The following is an 18,630-nucleotide window of genomic DNA, read 5'->3' on the forward strand; positions in this document are numbered from 1 at the left end:
GGAAACCAGTGTAACTTACCTGGCCTCAGTCTTGGCACATCACAGTCTCCTCCATTATGAGCAAATCATAAAAACAAAAACGAGCAGTTCTGGCTCCACCTGTCCTGGCAGGACTTTCCTCTCGTCAGCGCTCTTCTCGCACCGTTGCAATGCAACAGAGCGCTAATCGGAAACACCTGGTGACGGAATTAGGAAATCCTGTGAAGGCGGAGCATCTCACGCACTTCGGAGGACCCTTCGTGCACTTCGGAGGTCTGGTCTTCGAAGTCCGTGGCCTTCGAAGTGTGCACACTCAACTTTGGGACACAGCTGCTATGTGCCAGCGACGTTCCACTATAATGTCACCACGAATATTGGAATCACAAAGTTACGTCGCTGCGACCAATACGGTACTTTATAGTAACGTCCCTCACAATGTGCCAGTTTGGTCGTTAGGACGTTCTTACTACGTTCCAGCGACGTACCAAATGACGTCGCCATGACAATATGGGAATCACAAAGTTACGTCGCTGGAATGTTATTTGGTACGTCGCTGCGACGAATATGGTCTGGTCTAGTTCCGTCGTCACGACGTAACTGTGTTACTGTAGCTAGGTGTTCTGTTGTAAGTAATCTTAAAGATTTCTAAATGCATCACCGTCGGAAGGCCAAATAAAGTGCTTTTGCTTTCACCTAGAAACACACAGCATCTCCCTGACATTGCTGCTTCAACACTAACTGCGAAACCACGCCTTCTTTTTTGCGTGAACATTTGGGCGGCATTACGCAAATATTTCCGCATAGTGACGTAGAGATCTGGGAGCGTGGTTGAACAGCCATTTTAGGGAGTCTTATATTTAATAATATTTAAAAACGCAAATCGAATCATATGACCCCTTTAACACGTTTGAAGGGCAGCTGTAGCCTAATGGTTAGAGAGTTGTTCTTGTAACCCGAAGGTCACAGGTTCGAGTCTCGGTGCTGGCAGGAGTTGTAGGTGGGTGGAGAGTGAATGAACAGTGCTCTCTTCCACCCTCAATATCCATGGCTGAAGTGCCCTTGAGTAAGGCACGGAACCCCCAGTTGCTCCTCGGGCGCTGGCCTGGATATAGCTGCCCACTGCTCCGGGTGTGTTCATTTCTCACTGCTGTGTGTGTGCACTTGGATGGGTTAAATGCAGAGACTGAAATTAACTGCAAAATGAAGCACTGAGACTTTTTTTAGTAATACATTTTCAGTTTTTCTTAATCGATTTGACACTTTTCTCCAATGCAGTGTACTTGTAATTAAAACAATTAACACAGCCATCCAAACACAAAATGATCTTTAACCAAACACTTCAATCCTTACCGCAAAAATGAAGCACTGCAACTTTTGGTACTAACGTAATTAATGCAAGTAAATATTAACATCGTGTAAATCTATATAGGTGTATTCTCCCTCTATTAATTATAAAAACACATTCAGCTGTATATGCACATAAGTCAAAAATGAAAAATGCAATTTTTAAAATAGGAGTTTTTGTTTTTATATATTGTGTATATCTAAACAAAAATAAAATTAAGCTATACAACACCTCAAGAAAACCCATGATAAAAAAAATTATTGCCCCTTTAAACTTAAAATCTGTTTGTGCCACCTTTACCAGCAAGAACTGCAAACTTTTCTGATAACTGTGTGTGTGTGTATACATTGTGGGGACTTTCCATAGACTTCTTTTGACTTTTATACTGACCAAACTGTAATTTATATCCCCTAACCCAACCCTAACCCTACCCCTTTCAGAAAACATGTTTGCATTGTAACACTTTCAGATAAACATCATTTAACTTTTTTTTTTCTTCATCGTGGGGACCTCAGGCTGGTCCTCACAAGTCAAAAATTTCGGTTTTTACTACCTTTTGTGGGGACATTTGGTCACAATGTAACATAAACAAGTACATGTGTGTGTTTGCCGTATATATGAATTATCTTGAGTTATTGATCTTGCCTTTCATTTACATCTGGAAGAGAATTTCATTGCATTTTATCTACACTACATGGACTACATATTTGCTGTGCTAGTGCGCTTGTATCATAGGATAAGAAAAATATAAGAAGGTTGAATCCATGTTTGAAAAGCTCCTGTCTCAACATCTCTACAGGCCTCTTCCTTTGTGGCTGGTGATGTTGCTCTGGACCACCATGTCAGCAATGCTCCTGTTTCATTCAAAATAATCTTGACTGTCCATCTAAATGATCTCAAACCTAAATGTTTGGACATTTACAGTAAATAACAGAAGTTGTCCCAGGAGGACTACAAATTTGCACTATCAATAATCAAAGTACAACACTTTATAAGTGTTTTGAGATAGTAACCCCTTCCCCCAGCTTATGTAAAGGAGGGGCCATGATTTTTTACATGGTCAATAAGGGTAATTCTGATTTCATTTGAAATTCATCTACACCTTCTACCACTCCTTCCACCCTGTTGTTCACTACCTCCCTGTTCATGTTTTACAGTTTCTCCTCTTGCTCTTTCCACTACACCAATGCCCTCCTCTCTGCTCCTCTCTTCTCCCTTTCCTTATCCTCTCTTCTTTTCTCACATCTCCCTCTCTGTTCACCTCTTTCTACCTGTTCCAATCTTCTTCTTCTCTCATTACACCCCTTTCTCTACCCACTCCACCACCTTATAGACTCACACCTCTTTCTTTAACCTTCCCCCCTCCGGTTTTCATTTTTATTTCTTTTATTTATATATTACTATTATTACAGTTTTTCTCTATCGATTTGACACATTTCTCCAAACTCAGGTCACCGTTCTCAAAACAGTTAACACAGTGATTGGAACACTTTGTAATTGTCCTAAACAGTTTGTACGTTTACATTCATTTCATACAAATTACAAATCATGCAAACCATTTTCTCAAAACAATGTGCACAAAACTCTCAAATGTTTTTATAATAGTTAATACAACCAACCAATACTTTAAAATATCTGAAAAAAGGTTTTACACAAATCAAACCATATGTACCATTTGTCCAAACACAACAAACAAAACTCTAATATAACTAACTCTTAATGTAACTCTAAATGTAATTTGTCATTCTATCAACTGAAAATGGTATATTTTCGATTGGCCCTAAACCAATAACTATTTGGATAATTATACACACAACACAGGAAATGCAGTTTTCCTAATTGTTTACACATTCATATACAAAGATCAAGAACAAATATGCAAAATAGTAATAATAATAATAATGATAATAGTAATAATAATAAATATAAATATAAACAAATAAAAAAGGGGGATAAAGATATTGTTAGTCTATTAATTAGGGGGAGTGGGTCGAGAAAGGGGTGTAATGAGAGAGAAGATGAAGAGAGTGAACAGGTAGAAAGAGATGAACAGAAAATGAGATGTGAGAAAAGAGGAGAGGAAGAAAGAAATGGAGAAAGAGGTGATTAGAGAAGAGGGCACTGGGTGTAGCTGAAGGAGCAGGAAAGAGACACTGTAAGAAGAAGTGTGGTGGAAGGGAGGAAGAAGGTGTAGATGAATTTCAAATGAAATCAGAATTGACCTAATTGACCATGTAAAAAATCATGGCCTCCCTTAGAGGCTTCTTCCTTTGTGGCTGATGATGTTGAGACAAGAGCTTGTCAAGTATGGATTCAGCCTTCTTACATTTTTCTTCAATGATGCAAACGCAGCAAATGTTTAGTGTAGATAAAATGCAATGAAATTCTCTTTCAGATGCAAATGAAAGGCAAGATCAATACAGTAATTCAGTACAATTCATGTATACAGCAAACACACGTGTATATACAGTGGTGGCTAAAATTATTAGAACACTAGTATTTTTCACCAGCTAAAAAAAGTCAGATAAGTATATATTTATCCACCACTGTGCTGTAAAAAGACTTATCTGTAGTCATCATAAAAGTTTATTTGCAGCTCTTTCTGCTAAAGGTGGCACAAAACAGATTTTAAGTTTAAAGGTGCAGTTAGTTTTTTCTCATGGGCAGGTGTTGGATAACAATTTTTATTTCATTTAGCTATACACAATATATATAAAACAAAACTCCCTGTTGAAGAAATGCAATAAACATGTATCTTCATTAGCATATTTGTGCATCTACAGCTGAATGTGTTTTATAATCAAATAGAGAACACTCCTATAGATTTGATGTTAACATTTACTTTTAATAAATGCATTACTAGAAAAAATTGCAGTGCTTCATTTTGCAGTAAAGTTGAAGTGTTTGGTTAAGATCATTTTGTGTTTGGTTGGCTGTGCTAATTGTTTTGAGAACAAGTACACTGCATTGGAGAAAAGTGTCAAATCGATTGTGAAAAACTGTATTATTTTGCATATTTGTTCTTGCTCTTTGTATACGTTCCCTTTATTATTACTCTAAAGCAATTGTGATAAATTTGTAAATGATTAGGAAAACTGCATTTCCTTTGTTAAGTGTATGATTAACCAAATAGTTATCAGTTTAGGGCCAATTGAAAATGTTAATTTGATCAAATGACAAATTACAGTTTTCTTTGTTGTGTTTGGACAAATGGTACATAAATGTTTTTGTTTGTGTAAGACGTTTTTTCAGACATTTTAAAGTATTGGTTGGTTTTATTAACTATAGTGAAAACATTTGAGAGTTTTGTGCACATTGTTTTGAGAAAATTATTTGCATGATTTGTAATTTGTGTGAAATGAATGAAAACGTACAGTCTGTTTAGGACAGTTACAAAGTTTTCAGATCACTGTGTTAACTGTTTTGAGAACAGTGACCTGAGTTTGGAGAAATGTGTCAAATCGATTGAGAAAACTGTAAAAGTGTAACTGTGGATCCTATCCAGTCTCTTTCAATCAGTATCCCACATACAGTAATGTGTAAATCTGTATACTTTTGTGGAAAATGGGTATCCAATGACCCCTTTAAGGTCCTTGGGGTGATTGCTAAGGTGTTGCTATGCGGTTGCTAGGGTACTTAGGGTGGTTGCTAGGGTACTCTGGGGGATTGCTAGGTTGCTTTGGATTGCTTTGCTATAAAGTTGCTGGTGTCATCACATTGCTATGTTTCAGATAAATACTACACAAGTTGATAGATAGATAGATAGATAGATAGATAGATAGATAGATAGATAGATAGATAGATAGATAGATAGATAGATAGATAGATAGGATAGATAGATAGATGCTAGCTTAATAAATTGGTGCAGGCTCAGTTTTAACATCAATTTTTAACCTTTCTTAGAATTGTTAGTCATCAACATGAATGCAGTTTCACTTCAGCAGGTGTGAGCAAAAAAGAGGAAGAAAGAGAGACCTGAATACACAGATGCTCTCGAATAGATCTAATTTTGACCTTCTGAAATTCCTTCGAGAGTACTTAGTCAAATGAGACACTCGCCCAGCATATTTGCATATATCAGCAAAGCAAAATTACTTTGAAATACATTAATATTGAAATAATTGTAATGTTTTATGGCAACGCTCCAAATTCTCATCACGTTTCAAGCAGCATCATTTTAGATGGACCACAAGCTAAACAAGTAAAGTTTGTGAACAAACTTTGAGGTTGGCTTGAAATGAAAATGGATCTTAAGTGTATTAATGAGCATTAGTATTAATGGCTACACATAGAGGATGTTGTTACAATTAAATCAGATCACAGGGTGAATAATGTGTTAATAAATATTACATTTCACAGCATGGCCATTTGTTTTGAATTGTTTGTAATTCATCAAGCTTGTTTGAAACTGCACATGGGCTGTTCAGTTTATTAACGTTTGACTATGTAAAAAAAAAAAAAAAAAAAAAAGAAAAAGAATGTCTTTGAGTGCTCAACAAGTTGCAGCTGTTGAATGTGAGATGTGCATCTGCAGTGGTGGATCCCCAGAGATTAAATATTTAAATACATTAACCGAAAACACTGTGAAATGTGATATGAAACATTTTGCAGAAGTACCTTAAACTCCAGCTTTTCTAGGAACGTGTCATTTCTGCCTGGTTTGACTCCTGAGTCTTAATTTCTGAACAACTAAACAAACAGAAAATAATAATTTAAAAAAATCTAGATTTTTCTGATCTTCTTGAGATATAACACTCCTCAAAACATTCCAATGGAGTTTGAAAGGTTTGCTTTATTAATCTGTTTAATTTAGCAGTTCGTCTAAAATGTACAGATTTTTGCCCTTATGCTTTTAGATAAGCAGCAAACACATCAAGACTGAGGTCATGACTATATATCTTTATAGCTCATATTCTCACAGTTTTGTATGTTTTGACAGAGCTCTACTAATATCATAGTAACATCTACTGAAAATGCAAGATAATGTAGTAAGCGGCTGATATAATATTTGAAGGAGTAAAATCTAGATGATTTGACAGAGACATCATAAGTCTTTATTGATGAGTGTGAACACGCAGGACATATCTGTCAGTGTCTTCAGGAATGTGTGCACAGAGGCAAATTATGTAGTTTCACCATCTCAGTGAGCCTAAATGTTTTTCACACAAACTTACAGAAAGACAGGAACAGACAGAGCAAATGAGAGATTCCTTTTTTGATATGAAAATAGATTAGAGTAGCATTTAATTACAGTCACAAAACATATAAGAAAACCTTGGAGTCTTCACATGTTCTTTTAACAAATCATCACTGCTTCACCTGGGAAGAAATGTATCTATAGTTTAAAACACATTAAAGACACAATACAAGTTAAATTGAAGCATGTTTATAACTGCAACAATATGCATAATACAGTCAAGTAAAAGAGGTCTAAAAGTGCTTGTTTAAAATGATCTGTACATTATGAAGTGACCATTAGATTACCTTGAAGAAGCTGAGCACAGCGCTGTAGGTCAGAGAGAAGAGGAAGAGGAAGATGAATGAGGTGGCAGTGGACCAGAGACTTCTGAACTCATCCTCCTCAAGAACATCTTTATTACAGTCCAGAGCAAAGCCTGTCTCTGGTTCAGTTGGCTCACCTGGAAAAGAAAACACATGTTCAGGAGACATATGTATGGTAAGCACATGCTGCGACTCATATATGAGAACGTTAATCATACATCCTGAAGTTAAAGTCCAGTATTATTTAGTTAGTGTTATATAAACACCTAAGCACATAAAGTCTTTATGTACAGCATACGTGTATTCACATACATTCATTTGCACACACAACTGAGTGTACACTGAAGAGACAAACATATGCTATATTATAGTCCTGTCTGTTAAGCGTTGTTGGTGCATTAGAACATACACTTTATAAAAATATATATAAGCATATTATTACATTTATGGTATGCTTATCAAGTTACATACTATTTTCAACTTAGTGTTGAATACTGACATACTAATAATACAAGTGCACCTAAAAACACCACATATACCATCCGTATATTTTATTGATTGAAAATGTCAAAAATTCCTTGTGACTTTGATGGTTACCTTTAGAATTAAGTAAGTGTCTTAACTTGAGACAGAGACAAAAAAAAATCTAATTTCTCTAAATACTGAGAAAAAAAAGAAACAAAGAAAAAACAGGAGCAGAAAGTGAAGCACACAAAGACTCTGATTAGGAAAATCACATGAAAGCTGGACAAGTCATGCAAACACAAATGTTTATTGCTTGTAAAACAACACAAAAATGGCATGTTATATTAGAGGAACTGATAGACTAACAGCAGTACAGTAAGCACAGAACAAAACATAAACAAGCTCTATGATAATGTTCTGACAATGTTTTCTTGTGAACATATTTACTTACATGCAACATGTAAGTAAATATCAAATTAAACATATAGTCATGAGTGTATTTTGACTTTGATGTTTGACCCATGCAGTAAGTGATACAGACAGAAATATGCACAAAAAACAACATCAAAGATACATAATCAACATAACAAGTGAGCAACGGGACAAAAGCAAGGAAACATAGAACAGCAGACTCAGTGCTTGGACATTAATCACATGATAATTCTGGCTGTTTACTTTTGCTTGTTGACACTTGTAACGGAGCATTTGTATCTTTCATGTTGCCATATCTTACTGCACAGGTGATGCTGGTGCTGAGCTTTTCATACTCTTGTTTGGTCATTGTTAGGATGCTGAGAACAGATGTGGAGTCGTTTTGACGGATGGGAGCACTGGTTGTGCCCTTTATGTAAGGCTCATTACCCACTTTCCACATTACACTGACATTGCCGAGTTTAGGGCTGGTGACCTCACACACATGAGAGACCCGATCTGTGTTAATATTATCAGGTCTGTAAATGAAAACAGTGGGTTTCTCTCCATCTGAATTGGAAGAAGGGATAACAGTTTATTAAACAAACAGAAACTCACATTATAATGAATAACAATAGTGTATCAAGGCAGTCTAGTCTTTTTGACTGTGAAAGCATTTCAAATGGTCTTGCAGGCAATACAATTTTTTACAACCTTTCAGCATTTAGAACTGCACATAAAGCCACAAAGTAAATTAAAAAGCAAAATAAAACAGTGCAACATGCTTTATTAAGCAAGCACAGGATGCTCTTATAGCTGACTTTAAACATCAGTGTTAAATGTTGTATAGTTTTATTATTATTATTACTATCTAGTTTATACAGAAGGAAGAAATCCAACATGCCATTGTATTCCCTGGCATGGGGTCCGTGTTTTTAGACTCAATTTATATAAATACATAGCTGTTCTTAGCTGGTGTAAACATTGACTGACATTAAATTTCAGACAAGTGCTTGACATGCACAAAAATATAGGCTAAAAGCAGGTTCATTGGTGTTAAATAATTAAAACAATGATTTTATTCAAACCTAAGCCTCCACTAAGAAACATCATAATCTTGACCCAACAACAAGACACAACAGAGAAACATGAAATAGCTACTAAATGCCCAACATTTTTTATATTTTATAGATGTGACTTACCTGGAGCTTTAGCTTTAGCTTCAGCTTTAGCAATTTTAACCTCTAGTGAGGTGCCTTCAGAATTTGAAGCTTTACATGTGTAAGGGTTTTTAGGATCCCAGTTACTTTTACTGATACGCACATGGCTGACTTTGGTATATTCTTCACCACTCCCGAATGCTGGATACTGCACGACATCACTCAACTCCTTCGTATTATAATCCGTCCATTTAAAAGTCAGCGAGTCCGCAGGTGAGAAACCTCTTGCCATGCAGCCGATGGTGACGAACCCAGTAGAATCAGGAGTACACTGGGACATGGCGAAGATTGACTTTGGTGGAGATGGTTGAGCTGTAGAGACAATGCATCTTTCTCAGACAATATATAATGTACATATATGCAACACTAATAGACCTATTAGAGAGCTAGGCTACATCTCAGTTGAATGACTGAATAGATGAATTAATCAATAATATAAAAAATAACAAAATTAAAATTAAATTAAATAGATTAGGCTACATCTCAAATGAATGACTGAATGGATGAATTAATTAATCATATACAATATAAGAAAATTAAATGAAATTAAATAGATTATAAAATAACATAAAGCAAAACAAAATTATTGAGTTTAACTGGTTTTACACAAGACAGACACTGCGGAGTATCTTCACTTTGCGTCGAAGTCCCGATCTTTCTGTTAATTTTGCAAGAATGATCATCTCTGTATGTTATGCCGCACACAAACAAATAAGTAGGCCTACTACATGGATATTAAATTCGGATGAGCAGACATTTAGTGTTCCTCTGGATAGCCTAATTGTTATTGTAGTTTTAGACGCTGATTGGCCAATTTTCTAACAGCTAGGCTATCCAGTATTTCGATGAGCCGCTTATAGGCTATACAATACAAAATCTTGAGTATTAGATTTTTTTTTTCTCTTGGATGCTGTAATAAATAAACTGTTATACATCTAAACTAATTTATCACTGGAATTTTTGACTGCAGAATTACTTTCAAATAAATCAGTTCACATAAAATGTCTAAGTTAAAAAACAAAAACAAATAAACGATTGAAAACAGTCAACCTTTTGAGAATTTGAAATAAGAGCACTATCTATATAGCAGCTTGTAACCATGGAATCATGGCATGAAGTGGTAATTGGATTTTTAATGCAAAAATGTATTAAACACTGGTTGGTTATCGATCAAAGACATACGCCATTGTTTTAATCCTTAATTTATTTAAAACAGCTTTATTTTATTTTAGTAACACGGGATGCAGTTCATTATTTTAAAATATAATGCGTACGATAATGGCTGTATCAGTGTAGAAAGTTTAAACGCACGAGACACAATACAGTCTAGTTATTTAGTCTTATACTACTCTGGTTTCCCAGCTAATATTTGCGTAGATTAAGACAACACATGCGGGAAAAATAAACACTGAAAGGTGTCGTTTAATAACTGTTATTGATTTTTGATTTTAGCAGCTATAGCCTACAACGAAACAACATGATTAAATTATGTAGTATTTTACATTTTCTAATGAAAAAGCAATTCATTTGACCGCAATTAAAATTTCAAACATATTCATTTTGTCTTATTTTACAATACAGCTGTCCTTGCAATTAATAATAAAATAATCTTACTGTTTGCTACGGTGACTTTGGTGCCGCTTCCCCAGTAGTCGAAGCAGATCGAGTTACAAAATATTCATTTAATGTTACAGCGCAGTATAAAATTGCAACACTCAGTCTGTTAAATGACCTGTAGCCGATTCGTTGTTTTATTTGATTGCGAGTACACATCAAAATATAAAAATGTATTTTAAAAAATTATATAAAGTATATGTGAATCTTTGTGTTTCTAGCATAACTCTAAAGACATGTCCCGACTTTTATCGTAATACTCGTAGAATTGTTGCTAAAATGTAAAAACTACTTTTTGACAAATTATCTGTCACGTATTCGTACGTATATCAGATATTGTTTTAATAGGTTTTTCTTACCTGACGAGACCATGACCATGGTTCCTTTCCCCCAGTAGTCAAAAGCATTGTCACACTGACAGTTTTAGCCATGGATATTGTACAAAAATATCTATTATGTCACTTTTATTTATTTTCCGAAGCCACAAATTCAACTATTTATCCTTTTAATTCAGTCTAACTTTCATTCTTGTAAAACGGACAAGCGGTGTGTACATTTAGTTTTCCTTTTAGCCTATATCTATTTAAAACACCTGTCAATGTTTATGAAAGATTTAAATGTTTCTTCTTACCAGATGTCACTGTGACTGATGTGCCTTTCCCCCAGTAGTCAAAGTAAGCGTAAGTCACAGTGATACTTTTAATTTCTTCAGCGCACAAAAACTCTAACGTTTTTTTTTAATATATAAAAAGTCTGCTACTAAATATGCATTTTTTTAATTAATTAATTTATTTATTGTTGTTTGGCTCTAACTAAACAAAAAAACTAACATCTTACCTGATGTTACGGTCACCATTGTTCCCTTTCCCCAGTAGTCAAAGGCTTCGTCACAACGAGAAGATTTACGATAAGATTCATACCATAACCCTAATAGTATATTTACACTGTCTTACCGCAGGCCTCCGTTATCAAAGCGAATAGTTTTGAGATATTTTAGTACGCACTTCCTTTAATCTGAAAGTTTTACTCGATATTGTTTACGATTACCGACGTCCCCTTTCCACTATTAGCAAAGACAAAAACTGTAAATATGGCTGCATGTTATTTTGTGGCAAGTCCATTTACCTGATCTGCAAAATTGTATAAAAATGGAATAACAGAAAGTATCGACAATATCTTACCTGAGGAAACGGTGACTTTGGTTCCTTTCCCCCAGTAGTCGAAGTAGACACAGTGACTGGTGCCTTTGAGTTGCTAACCAAAAACCCACAAGAAGAAGCAATGTTCATGTGATCAAACCTCAAAAGCAAACATTTGTTATTTTACCTTTCTTTTAAATGGATTCAGTGAAAACATCTCTTCAGCATGCCTTTCTGTAGCTGCCGTCAATTGTAGGTCAGAAATATGATCTGCACTAAAGATATAACACTACTTTTCTATACTATCCAAAATATGAAGACACTGAGATTAAAAAGTGCCAGAAGCAATTTTGGGCGGCTATAATAAACAATCAAACCCTTCCTGTATCTGCCCCTAATAATAATAATAATAATAATAAAGTTTTATTTTTTTTTAAGTTTTGCATCATTAAAATTGTCATTCATTCATTCATACATAGACCTTCATACATACAATCAATCAACTGTTGCTTCTTGTCCTCAAATTATAAATTCTTTTTTATTTAAAAGAGACTGAAATTGCAAACAAGGACATTTTTTTTTTTTTTTTACTTTCAGCAACACATTGTAGGATGCAACCAACAAATGCATTGACCAGCATTATAATGGGAAATCCTCTTAACAGCTGAAAGGATCCTACAACAAAGATATCTCTTTCTTCAGAAGACATTCAAATTGATGTTTTATTGTGAATATGAGACTGGAAAGAAGAATCAATGCTGTATTAGATGCAGGTGTCAGCTCACTACATCTCTCTCTCACCAACCCTCTACGCCAAAACAATAAGCTGTTCACTTGAGTGAAGCAGACCAACATTCCTTTACTAGTTCTGAAGTGACTTTTTCTATTTAATAACAGGGTTTGGGCTCATCCTGATAAACTATCAACCTGAGATTTGAAATCAGTGGCAGAAGGAACTCCTATTTATTTACATCGTTAGCAATCGAGCTTTTTGTAAAGCCGCCAATATCGCCTAAGTAATACCATGTGACATGGGTTCATATCAGAATCAAGTCTGTGATGATATAGAGCCATTTTGCACAGCTACACTATAAAAAAAAACTCCATAGCTTTTTCATAAAGAGCCGCTTTGGCAGCAGTGGTTGATAGAATGACACACAACACTAAAATGATGTAATAAACATTAATTAAACAACAGAAGATGTACCATTAAACCCAAATGTACATAACTGATAACAAAAACTTTTAAGGAACATGATTATTTAAACAAGACTCTTTCAAATTTCAGGTATCACGCAGGGGAATTCTTGGAATATCAGTTTGCAGTTTTTGATGGTTTTTAAAAGATATATTGATTTTACTTCTAAAAACTGTACAATTAACAGTATTTTGTTGTAAAATAATATGAAATGTCTGGTTAGATCTTTTACAATTTATTATAATAGTATGGGAACTGTTAACCTATATATTAACATTTTTTCCCCATAAAGTTTTTACAATATTCTACATTTAAAATTACACTAATTTTTATAATGTACCAATAGCATAGCAAACCACGGGGGTCCCACGGGGGAACAGGACTGCCACTGATGGGATTTCCCTAAGCACACCTTCTTCCCTAATCACACCAAAATTCTTAACATCCCCCAAAATTCTTAACATTACCATAACGCCCACTCGTATGATATTGCTCATAGTTATGCCACATCCAATCATGAAAACATTTGACATGGGACACACTCTCTCTCTCTCTCTTGTGCCAAACACTCACTCACTCACTCACTCACTCACTCACTCACTCACTCACTCACTCTCTCTCTCTCTCTCTCTCTCTCTCACATATTAAAGTTAAGTCTATGAGTAATTTTACATTAACATGAACATATGAACAATGTCCACAATTAAATCAAGTAATAATTTTATGAAACAAATGATACATTTATTTTGAGTGCTTATGTTGCATGATGAAATTACAAGTTCAAGTCCAAATTTGCTTGCAGAGTATGTTTTATACTAAGTAAATATTAAATGTTTGATGCAAAATATATTAAATAACAAGGCTATTGTTAAACACCAAATGTCAAAGCGCATCTAAAGAAGAAAAGCATAGGGTTATTTAAACAGTTCAATCAAGAGCTCACAGGTTTGATTCTGACAGTATCACCAGGAAACACCTGCGCTGTTGGTTGGAAGCATCTATCCGATCTGTTAAAAACTGTTTTACATAAACAGCCATTTCAGTTTCACTTGAGCTCATATGACACAGAATAAAGATAAAGCAACATGATATCAGAATATAAATAGAACAATCTCCTCATTTACTGCAACTAAACTTTGTGTGTCTGCATGTGATGTTTAGTTGCAATAGTGTCATTGTGAATGAAGTTCGGTATAGCTAAGGTTTAAGTGAAACTGTTGTATGACAGAAAATAAAATAATGATTGCATTATTAGGGAAAGATGCATTAAAATACACAAACTAAATGCAATAATATTCAAAACATGCAACAAATTACACAGAATTGTCACAGTGTACAAAAAAAGGGAATCTTCACATCATAGTCAGGTTTCCCCCTTAACATTGTTGTGCATTATTGTCATTTAATATTTATTATAAAGCCCTAATCATACTTTTGTGTGTATAAGATTTAAAAGTGCAAAATGGTTACATACGATGGCAGTGTGTGTCACGCTGTAGTGTACTGTAATCTATATGGGCATGTAATAAATACAGAATTTAATAGTCTCTTTTTGATTATTTTACTGTATGAAGTCTTGAGGTGAAAATGATGATAGAAAAAAAATATATATTTGATTGCACATGATGGATTCACTGATCATTAATTTTACAGATCCTTCTGAGCTTTTTGTAATGAGTTGAAATACTGTGCCCCAGCCCCCAGTATACACAGACAGACAGTCCATAACAAAAACAAAGACCTGGTATAACAGCACACACATTTATCTGACTTTTGGATCAGTGACTTTAGGATCACTATATGACTTCTCAGTGCCAATATGCCTAAAAAAGCAAGTTTAAAAAATGTGGTTACATTAAACATAAATAAGTAAAACATACATACATACATACATACATACATACATAAAATATTCTAAACCATAAATAATATTCTGCACTACAAATGTTTGTTGAGGACTGATTTAGGAAGTCAGTTTTGATAGTTTTAACTGACTGAAAAAAGCTGCTCTATTGAAAATACTAAAACACTTACCAGACATTCCTGCAGATGATAACCACGCATTCATCAGACTGATTCAATGCACCTACTGGCCAAAGAAAAAGAAAATCCATCATTTGGATTTAAGGCAATTACAATAAAAGTTAACATGGCTGAATTTTTTTGGGATAACTTATACTCTGTACTTAACTGAAATTACATCTTTTTAACACAAAATACTTATATTGAAACTATATGAATAAGAAAGGAAACAAATTATGCAGAACCAGTGGCCAGAATTCAGTTGATTAAATCAACAACAACAAAAAATGTTCAGTGTTTATTAGAGGTTTGTAACGTTTCACTGTTTCACTGTTTCACTTAACATTGTTGCACATTATTGTAATTTAATATCCATTTAAAAAAACAAAACAAAAAAAAAAAAAAACGTATTTTTCTCTTTGTGTGTGTAAGATCTAAAAACTGGGTAACACTTATAATAAATTTCATTAATAAATAATTAACAAACATTATGTTTAACTAATCATTACTTAATATATCTTCATATATCTAGAAATATGAGATAATGTGCTTGTTAATGATAACTAATGAACTTATTAAATTTAATTTAACAGATCATTATTTAATGTAAATTGAAATGCTTACAAATGTCATCAAACTTTCAATTCATATGATCATGCATTTTTTTAAATCTTCAAGTGATTTTGACAGATGATTTACAATTATTAAAAGCTTCATTAATAAATCATTAACAAACATTATATAATGTTTAAAGGATCATTAATTAATGTTTACAAATGTCATTAAACTTTCAATGTGTTTTAAAAATCTACAAATGATTTTAACAGAAATTATACAATGATTACACATTTGTTAATATACTTTTGAATGCTTACAAATGTTATTAAACTTCAGTTCACATATTAATGCTCTTTTTTTACATTTAAACATTTTGTGAAAATATAACTTAATTAGTCATTTTAATCACTTCACAAATTATTAATGTTAGTATATTTATTAACTCATAATCACAGTATGTAAAGGTCATTTATTTGGTCTAGGTTTGTTGTGTAGACTTCCTATTTGCACATCTTATCAAGAAAATACTTTTATTTATTATTTTCTTTTCATTTATCAAAACAATGCAATATAAACAGACTGAATCCCTTTACATCCTAGTAATGATCACATTGCCTCCTTTACATTGCTGACCCCTTACTTAACCCTTAAACCTACCCACACACCACACCTGAGTCTAACCTTAAGCGTAACTCACCTCAATAACAGCAAAAGTGTTGTGCATTGCAACAAAAGCTTTAATCGCTTGTATACCATCTGTTAGAGTCAATTTGTAAGAAAATTTCAAAATGTGTGCAGGACCATGTTTAATTTACATGAAATGTTAAGTTAATAAGTGTAATGTTTAATACAGTTATTATGTGTGGAACGTAAACAAGTACTAATTATTTCCACGTTTTCTAGATATATGAATTCTATATTATGTAATGGATCAGTTTACGCATGTACATAAGGTCTTAGCCTAATGATTTACTTAATGAAAGTTAGTATAAAGTACGTACCAAGGGAAAATTTACACTATGCTCACTTATTGTAATAATATGATTTCACCTGTCTATGAAGTCCTTAAGGTGAAAATTATGCATGAAGAAAGAGCAAAAAGGAAAAATCCTATTTTATGCTGCGCCATACTAGAGTGTCCTTTATTGTGATGCAGTAGATTTGTGACAGATGCTTCTGAGCTTTTTGTAATGGGTTGAAAATACTGTGCCCCCAGGCTAGCACCGTTAATACACAGGACCGGGACAGTCCATAACAAAAAAACTTAAATCACTCCTGCGTTAGTATCAGGCAGGGAGGCACATTTACTGACTTGGATTAGTGATCGCTATCATTTCCGGATAATGACTTCGAAAAGTCGCCATTTAGTAATATGTCTTTGAAATGCACAGTTTAAAAAAAAATTTGGGTAGTTGTTCTGGACTGTCACGTTTCAATAGAATATTTATACAAACAAACCAACACCACCCAAACAACTTGTCTACTGATATGATATGATTCTACGCGGTAAAGAAATTGTTCGAAGTATTACGTGTCACATGGCCAAAGTAAAGTGACAGCACCGGGCATTTAGATATAATAGCAAAATACTTAATGACTTCTTATGAGGGACTGGAATTGTTTTTTGCATATGAAGAATAATGCTGTTCGGCATGTATGGGTTAGTGACAACACCCATTTCTCTTAAGCCCTGAACTGATACATAGTGTGTAGGCTTTTTATTCTCAGAGTGACACTCTGTGAACAGAAGGAAGTGTGATCAGGGCAGAGAGGTTCGACTCTCAATGTCATGAATAACAGCTTAAACAGAGCACCAGCGAGGTTGTTTCAGGATGACATCGTGATTTAAACGTATGTGAGAAAGGCTGCTTGAAAGGCCAAAAGAAAAAGATTTGATGTGCAACTCGAGTTGTCCGTAATCAAACGAGCAAGTAAATCCAACAGAAAGTATCCGGCAATTTTACTTGAGGGTTTAGACGGTGAAATGTACTCACTGTGGCCACTGCCGATGACACAGTGATGACATGCTTCGATCAGAAAAAGAACTCGGCGACGCAACAGGGCTTTTACCACACACAACGGGGCATTTTTTTCTTTTCTGCTGCGGGTTCTTTCAAATGTTTAAATTCACGGATTTAACTGTGTAGTGTCCTTATTTATTTAAACTACAAATGTAGCCAATGTTATGCAGTGGATCGTTTACAGATTAAAACGTTAACCCAGTTTTAGACCGGGACTGAAGTTTTTGTAATAACTTTTATCAGCATTGGGCGTTATATTGCACAGTGATCGAACAGCAAATACACTGACACCTATGTTTTCATTCCCCAGACTGATAGAGAGACTTTTCAATGTTCTTTCAAACTGAAATGTTAATAGGCTGATCAACTATAATCGATTCTATATTAAACGACCTGAGGGAATAAACATCCACAGAATTACTGAATTATACTGAACATCTCTATCCATATTCTGAAATACACTTTAGGCCTATATTTAATAATAGCGTAGCCTAAATAATGGCCCCTAAATGTCGTACTGCTAATAAATCAAGTATGAAAATAACTTTTAAGCTGCACCTTATCGTAACGTGTTTTCCGAAATGTTCTCAGTTAAGTAGCCTATATCCCAGCAAACAGGGGACGTCCCCCGGACGTTCCGAACGTCCGTTTAGGTCCGCAGTACGTCCGGTTGCTAGGTCCGCAGTACGTCCGCTTTATAACGTTCAGTCTCACGGCAGTTCGTGATATAGTCACGAAATTTAATCTATTGACTCGTGTTCGTGAACACGAAATGCCCTTTTTTTCGTGTCACTCAGTACGACTTTCGATCTAATGTATTTCAATAGGAACAGGGGCGTTTCTAGGATTTTCATTTTAGGGGGGCTCAGCCCCCAATAAGGGTATGATTAAAAAAATATTATTTGACTATTAGGGTAGGGTTAATACTACTAATATTATTTGTAAGCTCACTATTCCATTGTATTCCCTGTATTTCATATATGGGGAGTAGAAGTACTGACTGAGCCATATCAACACTGTAAAAAAAAAAGAAAAAAGAAAAAGAAGACTAGATGTGACCAGTCACTAGAAAATTTTGAGTTGGGAATGTAGATTTTTTTTTTTACAATGAAGACTTCCTGATTCATTATTAGGACATTCATGTTTATCCTTTGAC

At 34.4% G+C, this 18,630-nt stretch overlaps 1 long non-coding RNA gene, 1 pseudogene and 1 gene segment (V, D, J or C); 1 reads left to right on the forward strand and 2 right to left on the reverse strand.

The window, feature by feature from the left end:
- The window catches only part of LOC109081985, a 58,396-nt gene extending 47,405 nt beyond the window's left edge, over window positions 1-10,991 (reverse strand). Inside the window, 4 exon segments of the C gene segment in view lie at window positions 6,809-6,963; window positions 7,967-8,272; window positions 8,905-9,234; window positions 10,896-10,991. Coding sequence covers window positions 6,809-6,963; window positions 7,967-8,272; window positions 8,905-9,234; window positions 10,896-10,914 — 810 coding nt within the window.
- LOC122143901 overlaps window positions 1-18,630 on the forward strand; it is a 355,125-nt pseudogene that overhangs the window by 288,721 nt on the left and 47,774 nt on the right.
- Window positions 1-18,630, reverse strand: part of LOC122143908 — a 299,947-nt gene that overhangs the window by 239,507 nt on the left and 41,810 nt on the right. The gene's annotated exons all lie outside the window — the stretch shown is intronic.

The sequence above is a fragment of the Cyprinus carpio genome, unplaced genomic scaffold, assembly GCF_018340385.1.
Source record: "Cyprinus carpio isolate SPL01 unplaced genomic scaffold, ASM1834038v1 S000006530, whole genome shotgun sequence".
Lineage (NCBI taxonomy): Eukaryota > Metazoa > Chordata > Actinopteri > Cypriniformes > Cyprinidae > Cyprinus > Cyprinus carpio.